Source organism: Taudactylus pleione, unplaced genomic scaffold (genome assembly GCF_031769625.1).
Source record: "Taudactylus pleione unplaced genomic scaffold, aTauple2 ptg000129l, whole genome shotgun sequence".
NCBI lineage: Eukaryota > Metazoa > Chordata > Amphibia > Anura > Myobatrachidae > Taudactylus > Taudactylus pleione.
In genome coordinates, this window is record NW_028284531.1 from 5001155 (window position 1) to 5015299 (window position 14145).

Sequence of the window (14145 nt, forward strand, 5' to 3'; positions counted from 1 at the left end):
TTCACTCGGTAATATCACACTACAATCTGCATTACCAATGCGGATTGTAGTAAATAGAGCCCTTAATGACTTACTATAGGTGTGAGTGAGGATAATCAGGGGTGCCGAGGGGGAAAGTGGTACTATTTGCCCGGGCTTCCTAGAGGGGCCCGGCAGGGGCCCGGGTCTGGCACAGCCCCCGCTCCCTTCTCCCTCACAGCAGCCCAGCACACAGCGTATGCTGAGCTGCAGTGGGAGACTGCTCGCGGCTGATGAGCAGCAGCCGTAGCAGTCTCCTATGCCTGTGGGGGGGAACGATCACAATGATCGCGCCCCCCCCCTGGCTTTGCACCGGGTTGAGGGGCTCACAGCGCCCCCCTTCCCAGCGCGCAGCTATGCGGCGCTGCAAAAGTGTTGTCTATTATTTTATTTTGCTCAAGGGGGTGTGACCACACCTCCCACAATTAGACCATGCCCCCTTTTTGCCTGGGCCTGGCAGGACTCTCTACGCCCCTGAGGATAATGTGTTACTACAGGTGTGAGGGAGGGATTGTATTTCTGCACAGGTGCATAGGCACACGCAGGGGGGGGTTTCCGTCTGCCTGGAAACCCCCCTCCCCAGCCCACACCATTACCACAATAGAAATAGTAATATAATAGAATTTTACTAGTGCTGCATGTTCTTGGAATGGAGCCCACATCTAAAATAAAATACATTCACTTCAACTCAGGCAAGATGGTCCTACTGCGGCACCTAATGGCTTACTGTGATCGCTGATCCTATATCTGCTGGAATTATGACACAATATACTTTGTATGACGCATATTAAAGCTGGTTAACTGCTAATCATACCCTCTTCATGGACTGGCCACACTCACTCTAAAATCGAGCATTTGGAAACCCCCCTCTAGAAATCCTGCGTTTGCCACTGAGGTGAGGGAGGGGAATGTCGAATCTGTTACAACTAGGGATGTGCGCCGGACCATTTTTGCCGGATTTGGATTTGGATTTGGTTCTAATTCGTCGTCCGGCTTTGGATTTGGATTTGGATTTGCCAAACTGCGGTGACTGGCTTTGGATTTGGATTTGGATTTGGATTTTTTTACAAAAATTGACAAAAAAAGCTAAAATCACATAAACTGGTCTTTTTTTTCTTCCTAGAGTATTAAGAACCTCAATAACATTAATTTCCAGTCAATTTAGACCATATAACAGCTCATAATATTGTTTTCAACATTATTGGCCAAAGGTTGCAGTGAGCTGACTGGTTCCTAAGCGACAGAGCAGCAGCACAACGACACAGACACCACAGTATAAAGTACATCTATGACACATTGCCACACAGCAGTGGCAGAAATGAAAAGTAGTGCACCCACCCAGTGGGGTACGGCCAGCAGAGTCACAGTACTTGTTTACATAGTGGGCTACGGCCCAAGGAGTCACAGTGCACAATCTTATTCACATTACACCGCACGTAGGGCCTGATTCACATTACACCATAAAGTAGTGTCTCTTATTTATGTTACGACACACAGTAGTGCCCCTTTTACACAATGCCCACAGTAGTGACCCTTTTACACAATGCCCACAGTAGTGCCCCTTTTACACAATGCCCACAGTAGCGGTGTTCTTTACACAATGCCCCCAGCAGTGGTGCCCCCTATGCAGTCCCCTTAGTAGTAGGGTCCCCTATGCAGTGCCCCCAGTAGAATGCCCCCCAGTAGTATGCCCCCCATTAGCAGGCCCCCCCAGTAGTATGCCCCCCATTAGCATGCCACCCAGTAGTATGCCCCCCTTTAGCAGGCCCCCCAGTAGTATGCCCACCATTAGCAGCCCCCTCAGTAGTATGGCCCCCCAGTAGTATGGCCCCCCAGTAGTATGGCCCCCCCAGTAGTATGGCCCCCCCAGTAGTATGCCCCCCCCAGTAGTAGGCTGCCCCCAGTAGCAGGCCCCCCTCAGTAGTAGGCTGCCCCAGTAGTAGCCCCCCCTGTAGTATGGCCCCCCTGTAGTATGGCCCCCCCAGTAGTAGTAAGCCCCCCCAGTAGTATGCCCCCCCAATAGTAGTAAGCCCCCCCCAGTAGTATGGCCCCCCCAGTAGCAGGCCCCTCAGTAGTATGGCCCCCCAGTAGCAGACCCCCCCAGTAGCAAACCCCCCCCAGTAGTATAGCCCCCCCAGTAGCAGGCCCCTCAGTAGTATGGATGCCCAGTAGCAGACCCCCCCCAGTAGTATAGCCCCCCCCAGTAGCAGGCCCCTCAATAGTATGGACCCCCAGTAGCAGACCCCCCCAGTAGTATAGCCCCCCCAGTAGCAGACCCCCCCAGTAGTATAGCCCCCCCAGTAGCAGGCCCCCCCCAGTAGCAGACCCCCCCAGTAGCGCCCCCGGACCTTTGACAAGTAAAAAAATAAAAAATAAAACTTACCTGATTCCCCGCTCCCGCGCCGTCCGCTCTGCTGTCACACGCTGCGGAGGGAGCCGGAAGACGGAGCTCATGTGTGAGCTCCAGCCGGCTCCCTCCGTACAGCAGCCAATGAGAGTCTGTGTGACTCTCATTGGCTGCTGTGACAAACACACAGCTGCCGCTGGCGGCTGTGTGTCTGTGTCTGTGTAGGGCAGAGCGCTATCACTGCGCTCTGCCCTACACGCGAGGAGACCTGATGTCGGATTCTCTAGTGAGAATCCGACATCAGGCGGCCGCCGTTCGGCCCCGAACGGGTATCCGAGTCAGGCGGTGAACACCCGAACAGGGTTCGGGTGGACTCGGATCCCCAATGTTCGGAGCGGTTCGGATTCCACAGAATCCGAACCGCTCATCTCTAGTTACAACATGTACGAGGGAGGGAAAGGTGTTACTACAGAGGTGAGGGATTGAAAGGTGTTAGTACACAGGTTAGGGAAGGTAATGTCTTACTATAACAGTGATGCATTACTATAGAGGTGAAGGATTAATGTGTTATTTGAGTGCTGAAATGGAAATAGTAAATATCTAAGGTCTACCCGGGTGAAACTAGGTACATCAGGTAGTCTGTGATATTTTGAGAAAAAAACATACTTACAGACCCATCACAGACCGTTCAAAACCTTTATATCAGTTTCTAAGCTCATTATTATTTTAGGAACATACACAATTGATGCTAGTACATGTACATTTTTATAAATAATAGCTGTATAAATTAAGTTATGATGTCATCACTTTCATGTTCATTAGGAACACTTGTGTGTTATATAGAATACCTCCCCCGCAACTGTAAGTTATTATGGATTTCTGTGATAAGTATTAAAGAACTCCTTCTCAGTGACTTACAGTATCCTTAGCATTTACAGTTCATGTATAAGTTATGTTTGTGCTATATACCACCTCTATAATATTTTATTTTGGTGCTTTTACTACATTTTACTTTTACTACGTCATCTACCAATGACTAGATAACAATATAGCAATGTACTGTACTACTAAAGGTATGTAAAATGCTCTAACATAGCACTTGGAATTAGGACAGAATACTGTAAATAAATCTTTTATTCAGTATATTTATTTCTGTGGTACAATATGCATTTTGTAAAATGCATCTAATTTCTTATATAAACAGGCTGGAGACCTGCATTCAAATATTACAACATGTGGGTGTCCCTGTTTGGAGCCATGCTGTGTTGTGGTGTGATGTTTGTCATCAATTGGTGGGCAGCTGTGATCACTTATGGCATAGAGCTTTTCCTGTATATATACGTGACCTACAAGAAACCAGGTAAATAAACCATTCGTTATTTCAATGAACTCCATAAATGCATTCTCTTGGTAAGATGAATATAAAGTAAATCTCTTTCTAATATGTGATGCACAATTTTAGCTGCAGCCCCATCCAATGAGCACAAGTTGGAGGAAAAGTATGGAAAAGTCAGTTTAGAATTCCTCTAGGTTTGCTGTAAACAACTGACTCAATAAACCTTACATATTATTGGAAACAATGGGGTCTATGTACTACACCTATGGGAGAGATAAAGTGGATAAAGATAAAGTACCAACCAATCAGCCAGGGGTGTTTCTAGAGAGGAGGGGGCCCTGTGCAGTCTCCGTCATGGGCCCCCTCCTCTCAGTCCGGCGGCCGACAGCGCACTGAGTGCAGCGCGGCCAGCGCCGCACTGATAGACTCTGGGCACTAGAGGGTGCCAGAGTCTATAGCACAGGTCAGTGGGAAAATGGCTGTGGTGGCCATTTTCCCTGTACTGCGCATGCGCTCAACGGGAAAATGGCAGCGGCGGCCATTTTCCAGACGTTTTTACAGTGCTGACACTGGCGCCGATGTGGGACTCTGGAGAGGTAAGTATAATATGGGTCTAAGGTGTGCGGTGTGGGCCCCCCTGGACCCAGGTGCCTGTGTGCACCGCACATCCAGCACCCATTATAAATACGTCCCTGCAATCAGCTCTTAACTGTCACTTTACAGCAGGGGTGGGGAACCTTTTTTCTGCCGAGGGCCATTTTGCTATATATATTATTTGCGGGCCCGGTGCAGGCCACACCCCCTCCATGTGATGTCGCACGTGTACGGGGCCACAATCACCAGTGATTACAGCAATGCCTGGAGCATCTTGAGGATGCTCCGGGGAGCTGTAAGGGCAGCAGTGTTACTGTATAAAGTGTCCTAAGGATGCTCCAGGCAGCAGTACTGCATAGATTCTGGCTGCAGGGTGCCATTATAGGCACCCTGCTAGCCAGATGAGGCTAGCAGAAAAAAGCTCCGGGGGCCAGACCAAATGATTCCGGGGGCCTTATACCTGAGGTTCCCCATCCCTGCTTTACAGGCTGTGTTTGAAAAATGACAGTTAGGAGCTGATTGGTTGGTACTTTATCTCCATCCACTTTATCTCTCTCCAAGGCTTAGTACATAGACCCCAATATATCTTAAAGGTGTTGTTAGTGTCTAAACAGAAGAAGAACAAATAATATTTTTTAGTGAACAAATAACATCTTGTAAAAAAGACTTGTTAAGAAAACCTTGATACAGGTTGAGTCTCCCATATCCAAATATTCCGAAATACGTAATACTTTTAGCATGACTGAGATAATGAAACCTTTGAAATTTGATGGTTCAATGTCCACGAACTTTGTCTAAGGCACAAATTGTTAAAAATATTGTATAAAATTACCTTCAGGCTGTGTGTATAAGGTGTATATGAAACATAAATGAATTTAATTTCTGTACACACTTTGCTTGAGCCACAAAATTATTGAAAATATTGTATAAAATTTAGGGATGTGCGCCGGACCATTTTTGGCGGATTTGGATTTGGATTTGGTTCTAATTCGTCATCCGGCTTTGGATTTGGATTTGGATTTGCCAAACTGCGGTGACTGGCTTTGGATTTGGATTTGGATTTGGATTTGGATTTTTTGCCAAAATTGGCAAAAAAAGCTAAAATTACATAAATTGGGCTTTTTTTTCTTCCTAGAGTGTTATTTACCTCAATAACATTAATTTCCAGTCATTTACAGTCAATTTAGACCACCTCACAGCTTAAATTATTCGTTTCACCATTATTGGCCAAAGGTTGCAGTGAGCTGACTGGTGACCAAGCGTCAGAGCAGAGGCGCAGTGGCACAGACACCACAGTTTAAAGCACATCTATGAAACTATGCCACACAGCAGTGGCAGAAATGAAAGGTAGTGCTAGATGGAATTGTCCTTGGGCCCTCCCACCCACCCTTTATGTTGGATCTTAAAAAGGACATGCACACTTTAACAAACAAAGCATTTCAGCGACAGGTACTGCCACTTTGTGGCTGAAGTGCTTGGTTTGTTTGGGCCCCCACAAAAAAATCTTCCAATCTACTAAAGGCAATAGGTCTACAGTGGCATGATGTCACCATCATTGCCATCCTCACCCTCATCAGTGTGTACATCATCCGATTCCTCACACAATATCAGTTCATCCCCGCTGGAATCTACCATTACAGAAGTATCTGTACTGTGACGTGATTGGTGGGAAAGGTTTTCCTCGTGAAATTTCCAGTTCATTTTAATGAACATCATTTTTTCTACATTTTGTGGAAGTAGCCTCCTTCGTCGTTCACTCACAAGGTTCCCGGCTGTACTGAAAACTCTCTCCGAGTACACACTGGAGGGTGGGCAGCTTAAATAATGCAAAGCCAGTTTATACAAGGGTCTCCAAATTGCCTTTTTTTTCTTCCAATATTCGAAGGGACTCTGTGACATGTCTACGTGTATGGTGTCCTGAAAATAATCCTCCACCATTCTTTGGATGGTAATCGTATTAGATGGAGTTGCGGTAGAGGTGTCACTGGTGTTGGGCAAATCTTTTAGACCCGACCAGATGTCAAAATGTTGACTTGACTTATCTGCATCACCACTGGGTCTTTTGGAAAAGGTGCATTTTTTTCTGGCTGCTGCTGCAGAAACCGAAGGAGGAGACGTCATCGTAGTGCCATGTGTCACTTCAGCTGCCAACTTGCTCACCAGGAGCGCTTTGGTTCTTTTAAGATCTGGGTCAGTTGTAAAGAAAGACACAGCATATGACTTGAACCTAGGATCAAGAATGGTTGCTAAAATATAATGATCAGATTTCAAGATCTTGGCCACCCGTGGATCCTGGCGAAGCGAACAAAGGACTTGATCTATCAGTCCAGCATACTTTGCGGAATCACTTTGTTTAATATCATCCTTCAATTTCTCCAGCTGCTTTTCCAAAAGCGAAATCAGGGGAATCACCTTACTCAAGCTAGCAGTGTCAGCACTCACTTCACAAGTGGCAACTTCAAATGGTTTGAGCACCTTGCACAAGACAGAAAGTACTCTCCACTGTGCTGGGGTAAGGTACATTCCCCCTCCTCTCCCAATGTCATGGCTTGTCGTATAGCTATGGATGGCTTTTTGCTGCTCCTCCATCCGCTGAAGCATATACAGGGTTGAGTTCCACCTCGTTACCACTTCTTGCTTCAGTTGATGGCAGGGCAAATTAAACTGCTCTTGCAGGTGCTGCAATCTCCTGCACGCTGTTGCTGAATGCCGAAAATGTCCCGAAATTTTTCGGGCCACAGACAGCATCTCCTGAACGCCCCTGTCGTTTTTTAAAAAACCCTGCACCACTAAGTTTATTGTGTGAGCAAAACAGGGGATGTGTTGGAATTCACCCAGCTGTAATGCTTTCACTATATTTGTAGCATTGTCAGAAATCACAAATCCTGAGGAGAGTCCAAGTGGGGTAAGCCATGTTTCTATGACATCTCTTAGTTTTTCTAAGAGGTTGTCAGCGGTATGCCTCTTATTGAATCCGGTGATGCACAGAGTTGCCTGCCTCTGAATGAGCTGGTGTTGTTTGTTAGATACTGCTGCTGCTGAAGGCGATTCACCCACCCAGTGGGCTGTCACAGTCATGTAATCTTTAGTTTGTCCACTACCGCTTGTCCACATATCTGTGGTTAAGTGGACAGTGGGTACAATAGCATTTTGCAGACCAATAATTAGGTTCTGTTTAACGTCCTGGTACAGCCGAGGAATGGCTTTTCGGGTAAAATGAAACCGAGATGGAATTTGGTACCGGGGACACATGACCTCAACTAGCTGTGTAAATCCCACTGCATTAATTGAGGATATTGGACGCAGATCTAATATTAGCATAGCTGTCATGGCGTCAGTGATCCGCTGTGCGACAGGGTGAGAGCTGTCATACTTGCTTCCCCTTGCAAGAGATTCTTTAACAGTCAATTGTTTTTTTGGTATACTACTAGTAGTCTTCTTTGTCCACTTCTGGGATGAAGATCCACCAGCAGCAGCAGCAGCAGGCCTAGCGCTCAAAGATTCAGTTTCTTCTGAGGTGTCCTGGAAATTGGAGGAGTCACCGTGACTTAGCACTAATAAATTGGATGTTGTACTACCACTGATCATTCCTGAGGATATTGAGGAGGAAGGTGTTGTCGGTGGAGATTGCAGGTGCTGGGATTTAGTAGAGAGAAGGCATCTAGCTAATGCTGGACTGCTTGTTGTTATTTTTTTTGCAGTAGTTTCTGTTATCAAACACCTGTCATGAGCTCGCTGCAGATGACGTAATAGCGTAGAGGTTCCTAGATGTTTAACGTCCCTACCTCTACTAACTGTGGTCTCACAGAGGCTACAAATGGCTTGACAAACGTTGTCAGGGTTTGGGTAAAAGTAATTCCACACAAAAGATGTGGATTTCTTGGTTCTATGCCCAGGCATGGCAATGGCCTTCTTATCTTGGCCAAGAGCTGCTTCCACTGGTGCCTGACTTATACAAATAATATCCTCATCCTCAACATCCTCATTAGTGCCAGCATCAGCTGCACATATATTCCTCTCATCCTCTTGCAATTCCACGGTGGCATCCTCAATTTCTATGTCCTCGGCAATACTGCTCATCCCCACAACTACAGATGGAAAAGAAACTGTGGAGGGCGGCTTCTCTGAAAGGTCAGGCTTACACATAGAAATGCCACTTGTGGACCCACTTAGACTCTCCTCAGGGATTTCTGACATTTGTGTTTCAAAAAACACAGTTTGTTCGACTGCCTTATTGGTTTTAAATTTTTTCACACTTCTATAGTCTGATTGAAAAGGTCTTTTATCATCACGAGAGGCACAAGATGCCTCACTGACAGCTGCAGAACCACCACTCAGAAATAAAGGGCAAAGCCTGAGTCTTTCCTTGCCGCTACGTGTGGTGAATGGTATGTTGCCAATTTTCTGTTTCTCTGCAAAAGTAGTAGTCTTTAGAGGTTTTTTTTTTGTCTTTACCCCTGTAAAATCTAAATTTTTTGATTTCAGGTTCCCTAAGGTTTTAAAGCCTCTACGCCCTTGAGCATCAGCTTTAGATAAAAGTGATGGACTTCCAGCCGCTGCAATGCTAGCATTTACATGTTGTTTCTGCTCTCCTCTCAGTTCATTCTCGTGATCCATATTACTTTATCACTATGAACTGGAGTCACAGAGCTTGTATACACACAGTGGGCTATGCCCTTTCACGGAGCTTGTATAATAGACACAGTGGGCTATGCCCTGTCACGGAGCTTGTATAATACACTCAGTGGGCTATGCCCTGTCACGGAGCTTGTATAATAGACACAGTGGGCTATGCCCTGTCACGGAGCTTGTATAATAGACACAGTGGGCTATGCCCTGTCACGGAGCTTGTATAATACACTCAGTGGGCTATGCCCTGTCACGAAGCTTGTATAATACTCAGTGGGCTTATGCCCTGTCACGGAGCTTGTATAATAGACTCAGTGGGCTATGCCCTGTCACGGAGCTTGTATAATAGACACAGTGGGCTTATGCCCTGTCACAGAGCTTGTATAATAGACACAGTGGGCTTATGCCCTGTCACGGAGCTTGTATAATACTCAGTGGGCTTATGCCCTGTCACGGAGCTTGTATAATAGACACAGTGGGCTATGCCCTGTCACGGAGCTTGTATAATACACTCAGTGGGCTATGCCCTGTCACGAAGCTTGTATAATACTCAGTGGGCTTATGCCCTGTCACGGAGCTTGTATAATAGACTCAGTGGGCTATGCCCTGTCACAAAGCTTGTATAATAGACACAGTGGGCTTATGCCCTGTCACAGAGCTTGTATAATAGACACAGTGGGCTTATGCCCTGTCACGGAGCTTGTATAATACTCAGTGGGCTTATGCCCTGTCACGGAGCTTGTATAATACACTCAGTGGGCTATGCCCTGTCACGGAGCTTGTATAATAGACACAGTGGGCTATGCCCTGTCACGGAGCTTGTATAATACTCAGTGGGCTTATGCCCTGTCACGGAGCTTGTATAATACTTAGTGGGCTTATGCCCTGTCACGGAGCTTGTATAATACACTCAGTGGGCTATGCCCTGTCACGGAGCTTGTATAATAGACACAGTAGGCTATGCCCTGTCACGGAGCTTGTATAATACTCAGTGGGTTTATGCCCTGTCACGGAGCTTGTATAATAGACACAGTGGGCTATGCCCTGTCACGGAGCTTGTATAATACACTCAGTGGGCTATGCCCTGTCACGGAGCTTGTATAATAGACACAGTGGGCTATGCCCTGTCACGGAGCTTGTATAATAGACCCAGTGGGCTATGCCCTGTCACGGAGCTTGTATAATACACTCAGTGGGCTATGCCCTGTCACGGAGCTTGTATAATAGACCCAGTGGGCTATGCCCTGTCACGGAGCTTGTATAATAGACACAGTGGGCTATGCCCTGTCACGGAGCTTGTATAATACTCAGTGGGCTTATGCCCTGTCACGGAGCTTGTATAATAGACACAGTGGGCTATGCCCTGTCACGGAGCTTGTATAATAGACCCAGTGGGCTATGCCCTGTCACGGAGCTTGTATAATACATTCAGTGGGCTATGCCCTGTCACGGAGCTTGTATAATAGACCCAGTGGGCTATGCCCTGTCACGGAGCTTGTATAATAGACACAGTGGGCTATGCCCTGTCACGGAGCTTGTATAATACTCAGTGGGCTTATGCCCTGTCACGGAGCTTGTATAATAGACACAGTGGGCTATGCCCTGTCACGGAGCTTGTATAATACACTCAGTGGGCTATGCCCTGTCACGGAGCTTGTATAATAGACACAGTAGGCTATGCCCTGTCACGGAGCTTGTATAATACTCAGTGGGTTTATGCCCTGTCACGGAGCTTGTATAATAGACACAGTGGGCTATGCCCTGTCACGGAGCTTGTATAATACACTCAGTGGGCTATGCCCTGTCACGGAGCTTGTATAATAGACACAGTGGGCTATGCCCTGTCACGGAGCTTGTATAATACACTCAGTGGGCTATGCCCTGGCACGGAGCTTGTATAATAGACCCAGTGGGCTATGCCCTGTCACGGAGCTTGTATAATAGACACAGTGGGCTATGCCCTGTCACGGAGCTTGTATAATAGACACAGTGGGCTATGCCCTGTCACGGAGCTTGTATAATACACTCAGTGGGCTATGCCCTGTCACGGATCTTGTATAATACTCAGTGGGCATATGCCCTGTCACGGAGCTTGTATAATACACTCAGTGGGCTATGCCCTGTCACGGAGCTTGTATAATAGACACAGTGGGCTATGCCCTGTCACAGAGCTTGTATAATAGACACAGTGGGCTATGCCCTGTCAAGAAGCTTGTATAATACTCAGTGAGCTATGCCCTGTCACGGAGCTTGTATAATACACTGAGTGGGCTATGCCCTGTCACGGAGCTTGTATAATACTCAGTGGGCTTATGCCCTGTCACGGAGCTTGTATAATACACTCAGTGGGCTTATGCCCTGTCACGGAGCTTGTATAATAGACACAGTGGGCTATGCCCTGTCACAGAGCTTGTATAATAGACACAGTGGGCTATGCCCTGTCAAGGAGCTTGTATAATACTCAGTGGGCTATGCCCTGTCACGGAGCTTGTATAATACACTCAGTGGGCTATGCCCTGTCAGTTGTCATGGAGCTTGTATAATACAGTGAGTAGTAGAGTACACATACACACAGTGGGCTTATTATGCCCAGTCACGGAGCACACACAAGGGCTTATGCCCAGTAAAGTCACAGAGCACTGCCTACTCTAATCTATCTAACACTAGAACAGACAGCGCACTAGCTAACTACCTAACTACGCGTCACGCGAGAAATGGCGCCGACTGCCGGGCGCCGCGCCTTTTTATTGAGGCCGAACGTCACTCGGCTCTCGCGAGAATCCGACGCCGGACGGGTGACGTTCGGCCTCGAGGTGGAATCCGAGTCAGGCAGGAACACCCGAACTTGCGTTCGGGTGGACTCGGATTCCACCTGTTCGGAGAGGTTCGGATTCCTCAGAATCCGAACCGCTCATCACTAATAAAATTACCTGCAGGCTGTGTGTATAAGGTGTATATAACACATAAATGCATTCTGTGTGTATATTGGGGTCCCATTCCCAAGATATTTCATTATGATTTGCAAATATTCCAAAATACAGAATATTCCGTTATCCAAAATGCCCCTGGTCCCAAGCATTTTGGATATGGGAGACTCAACCTGCTATGTGTAATATACATGAAAATCCAGAAAATATTTCATGTGATTTACTCAAAACATGTAGATTTAAGTCAATAAGTTTAATTTACTGTACATAGAGATTTTCTAGGTATGCACACATAGGGCCTGATGTAGGGTCACACGCAAATAGACCACATCTGCAATATGTATCTCTATAGATTAGACATGTGCGTGGCCCCCCGTATTTTAGTTTTGGCAAAACCACACTCAAATTTTTTTGTTTTGGATTTCTTAAATATTGCTAAAAAGAGCTAAAATCATGTACATTGGACCTGTTTTTGTTCCTATAGTATTTAACATCAATAACATTCATTTCCAGTCAATTCTGACCACCTCACAGCACCTGAAAGTACAAGGGAGGGACTGAAATGCAATGCAAATTACGCAAGATCCGTTTTTTATATACAAGTTTTGAACTTGGCAAGAAGACCCGAGTCATGACCTGAGTCACGGCTTGGTGCTACTCGGAAACCCAAGATGAGCCAAGCCAGGACTCGGTTCTACCCAAAGTTCGGGTGTGTTCAGTTTTCAGCAAAACTGAACTGCTCATCTCTATTATAGATCTGCAGGGCTATTCAGAGTAGCACAGAAGTCATCTGGACTTCCACTAAATGGGTGTAACTAGGCAGGGCCGGATTAAGGCTTGTGGGGGCCCCAGGGCAACTAAGTTGTGGGGGCCCCATTCAAGCCACACAGAGCCGAGCCCAGCCCAGCCGTGCCCCCAGTAGCAGTCCCCCCTCAACAGTAGTCCTCCCAGGAGTACCCCTAGTAGTGATCCCCCCTCTATGCTGTGTCCGCCAGTAGTGGTCCCAGCAGTGTGCAGTGCTCCGAGTAGTATCCCCAGCAGTGCCCCTAGTAGTACCCTCAGCAGTGCCATTAGTAGTCCGTTCCCTCCCCAGCAGTGCCCTTAGTAGTAGTCCGTTCCCTCTCAGCAGTGCCCTTAGTAGTAGTCTGTTCCCTCCCCAGCAGTGCCCTTAATAGTAGTCCATTCCCTCCCCAGCAGTGCCCTTAGGAGTAGTCCCCCCCCCCCCCAGCAGTGACCTTAGGAGTAGTCTGTTTCCTCCCCAGCAGTGCCCTTAGGAGTAGTCCGTTTCCTCCCCAGCAGTGCCCTTAGGAGTAGTCCATTCACCCCCCAGCGGTGCCCTTAGGAGTAGTCCATCCCCCGCTAGGTGTGCCCTAAGGAGTAGTCCGTTCCCCCCAGCAGCAGTGCCCTTAGGAGTAGTCCGTTACCTCCCCAGCAGTGCCCTTAGGAGTAGTCCCCCCCCCCCCCCAGCAGTGCCCTTAGGAGTAGTCGTCGTCCCCCCAGCCGGCCAGACACACACACAGGAAAAAAAGAAAAATCTCCACTTACCTTAATCTCCGCTCCGGCATCTACTCCTCCATCCGGCGTCCTCCTGGGCCGGCCCGCTCTGCATGATGGGAGAGACGTCGACATCTCTCCCATCAGCCACTGCGGGAGCCAGAAGATGGAGGCTCCGGCAGTGGGCCGCAGCGCAGCAGCTGATGAGAGTCTGTCTGACTCTCATCGGCTGCCAAAAAAACAAACACACAGCTGCCAGCGCCGGCGGCTGTGTGTTTGTGCTGTGTACTGCATACAGTAGTGTGGGGGCCCTCTGTGTGTGGGGGCCCAGGGATGACTGCCCCTGTCGCCGCCCCCCTTAATCCGGCCCTGTAACTAGGTGCCAACAAGGGTATGCAGTCGGGAAGCCAGCGGACGTAATCCCGACAGCCGGCTTCCCGACTGCTTTATCCCGGCGAGGGTTAAATGACAGGCATCTAAATATAGACGCTTGTCATTTCACCGATGCCGGTAGACCGGCGCCCGGCATCCTGATCGAAATGATGCCGGGCGCCGCTGCGGACAGCAGCGGGGAGGGCTCCCGGGGGGACTTAGGGTTAGGCACCCCTCTGGGAGGTTAGGGTTAGGCTAGGGGAAGGGAGGGTTAGGGTTAGGCACCCCCAGGGGGACTTAGGGTTAGGCACCCCCTTGGGGGACTTAGGTTTAGGCGGTGGGGAAGGGGGGGTTAGGTTTAGGCACTTAGAAGGGGGATTAGGGTTAGGCACTGGGGGGAAGATTAGGGTTAGGCACCCCTAAGGAGG

At 48.0% G+C, this 14145-nt stretch overlaps 1 protein-coding gene across 4 annotated transcripts in view; it reads left to right on the forward strand.

The window, feature by feature from the left end:
• SLC12A1 (solute carrier family 12 member 1) overlaps positions 1–14145 on the forward strand; it is a 140314-nt gene that overhangs the window by 67110 nt on the left and 59059 nt on the right. For all 4 annotated transcript variants that reach the window (XM_088472793.1, XM_088472792.1, XM_088472790.1 and 1 more), the window contains one exon: positions 3570–3725. In XM_088472793.1, coding sequence (XP_088328919.1) covers positions 3570–3725 — 156 coding nt within the window. The remainder of the gene's footprint in view (positions 1–3569; positions 3726–14145) is intronic.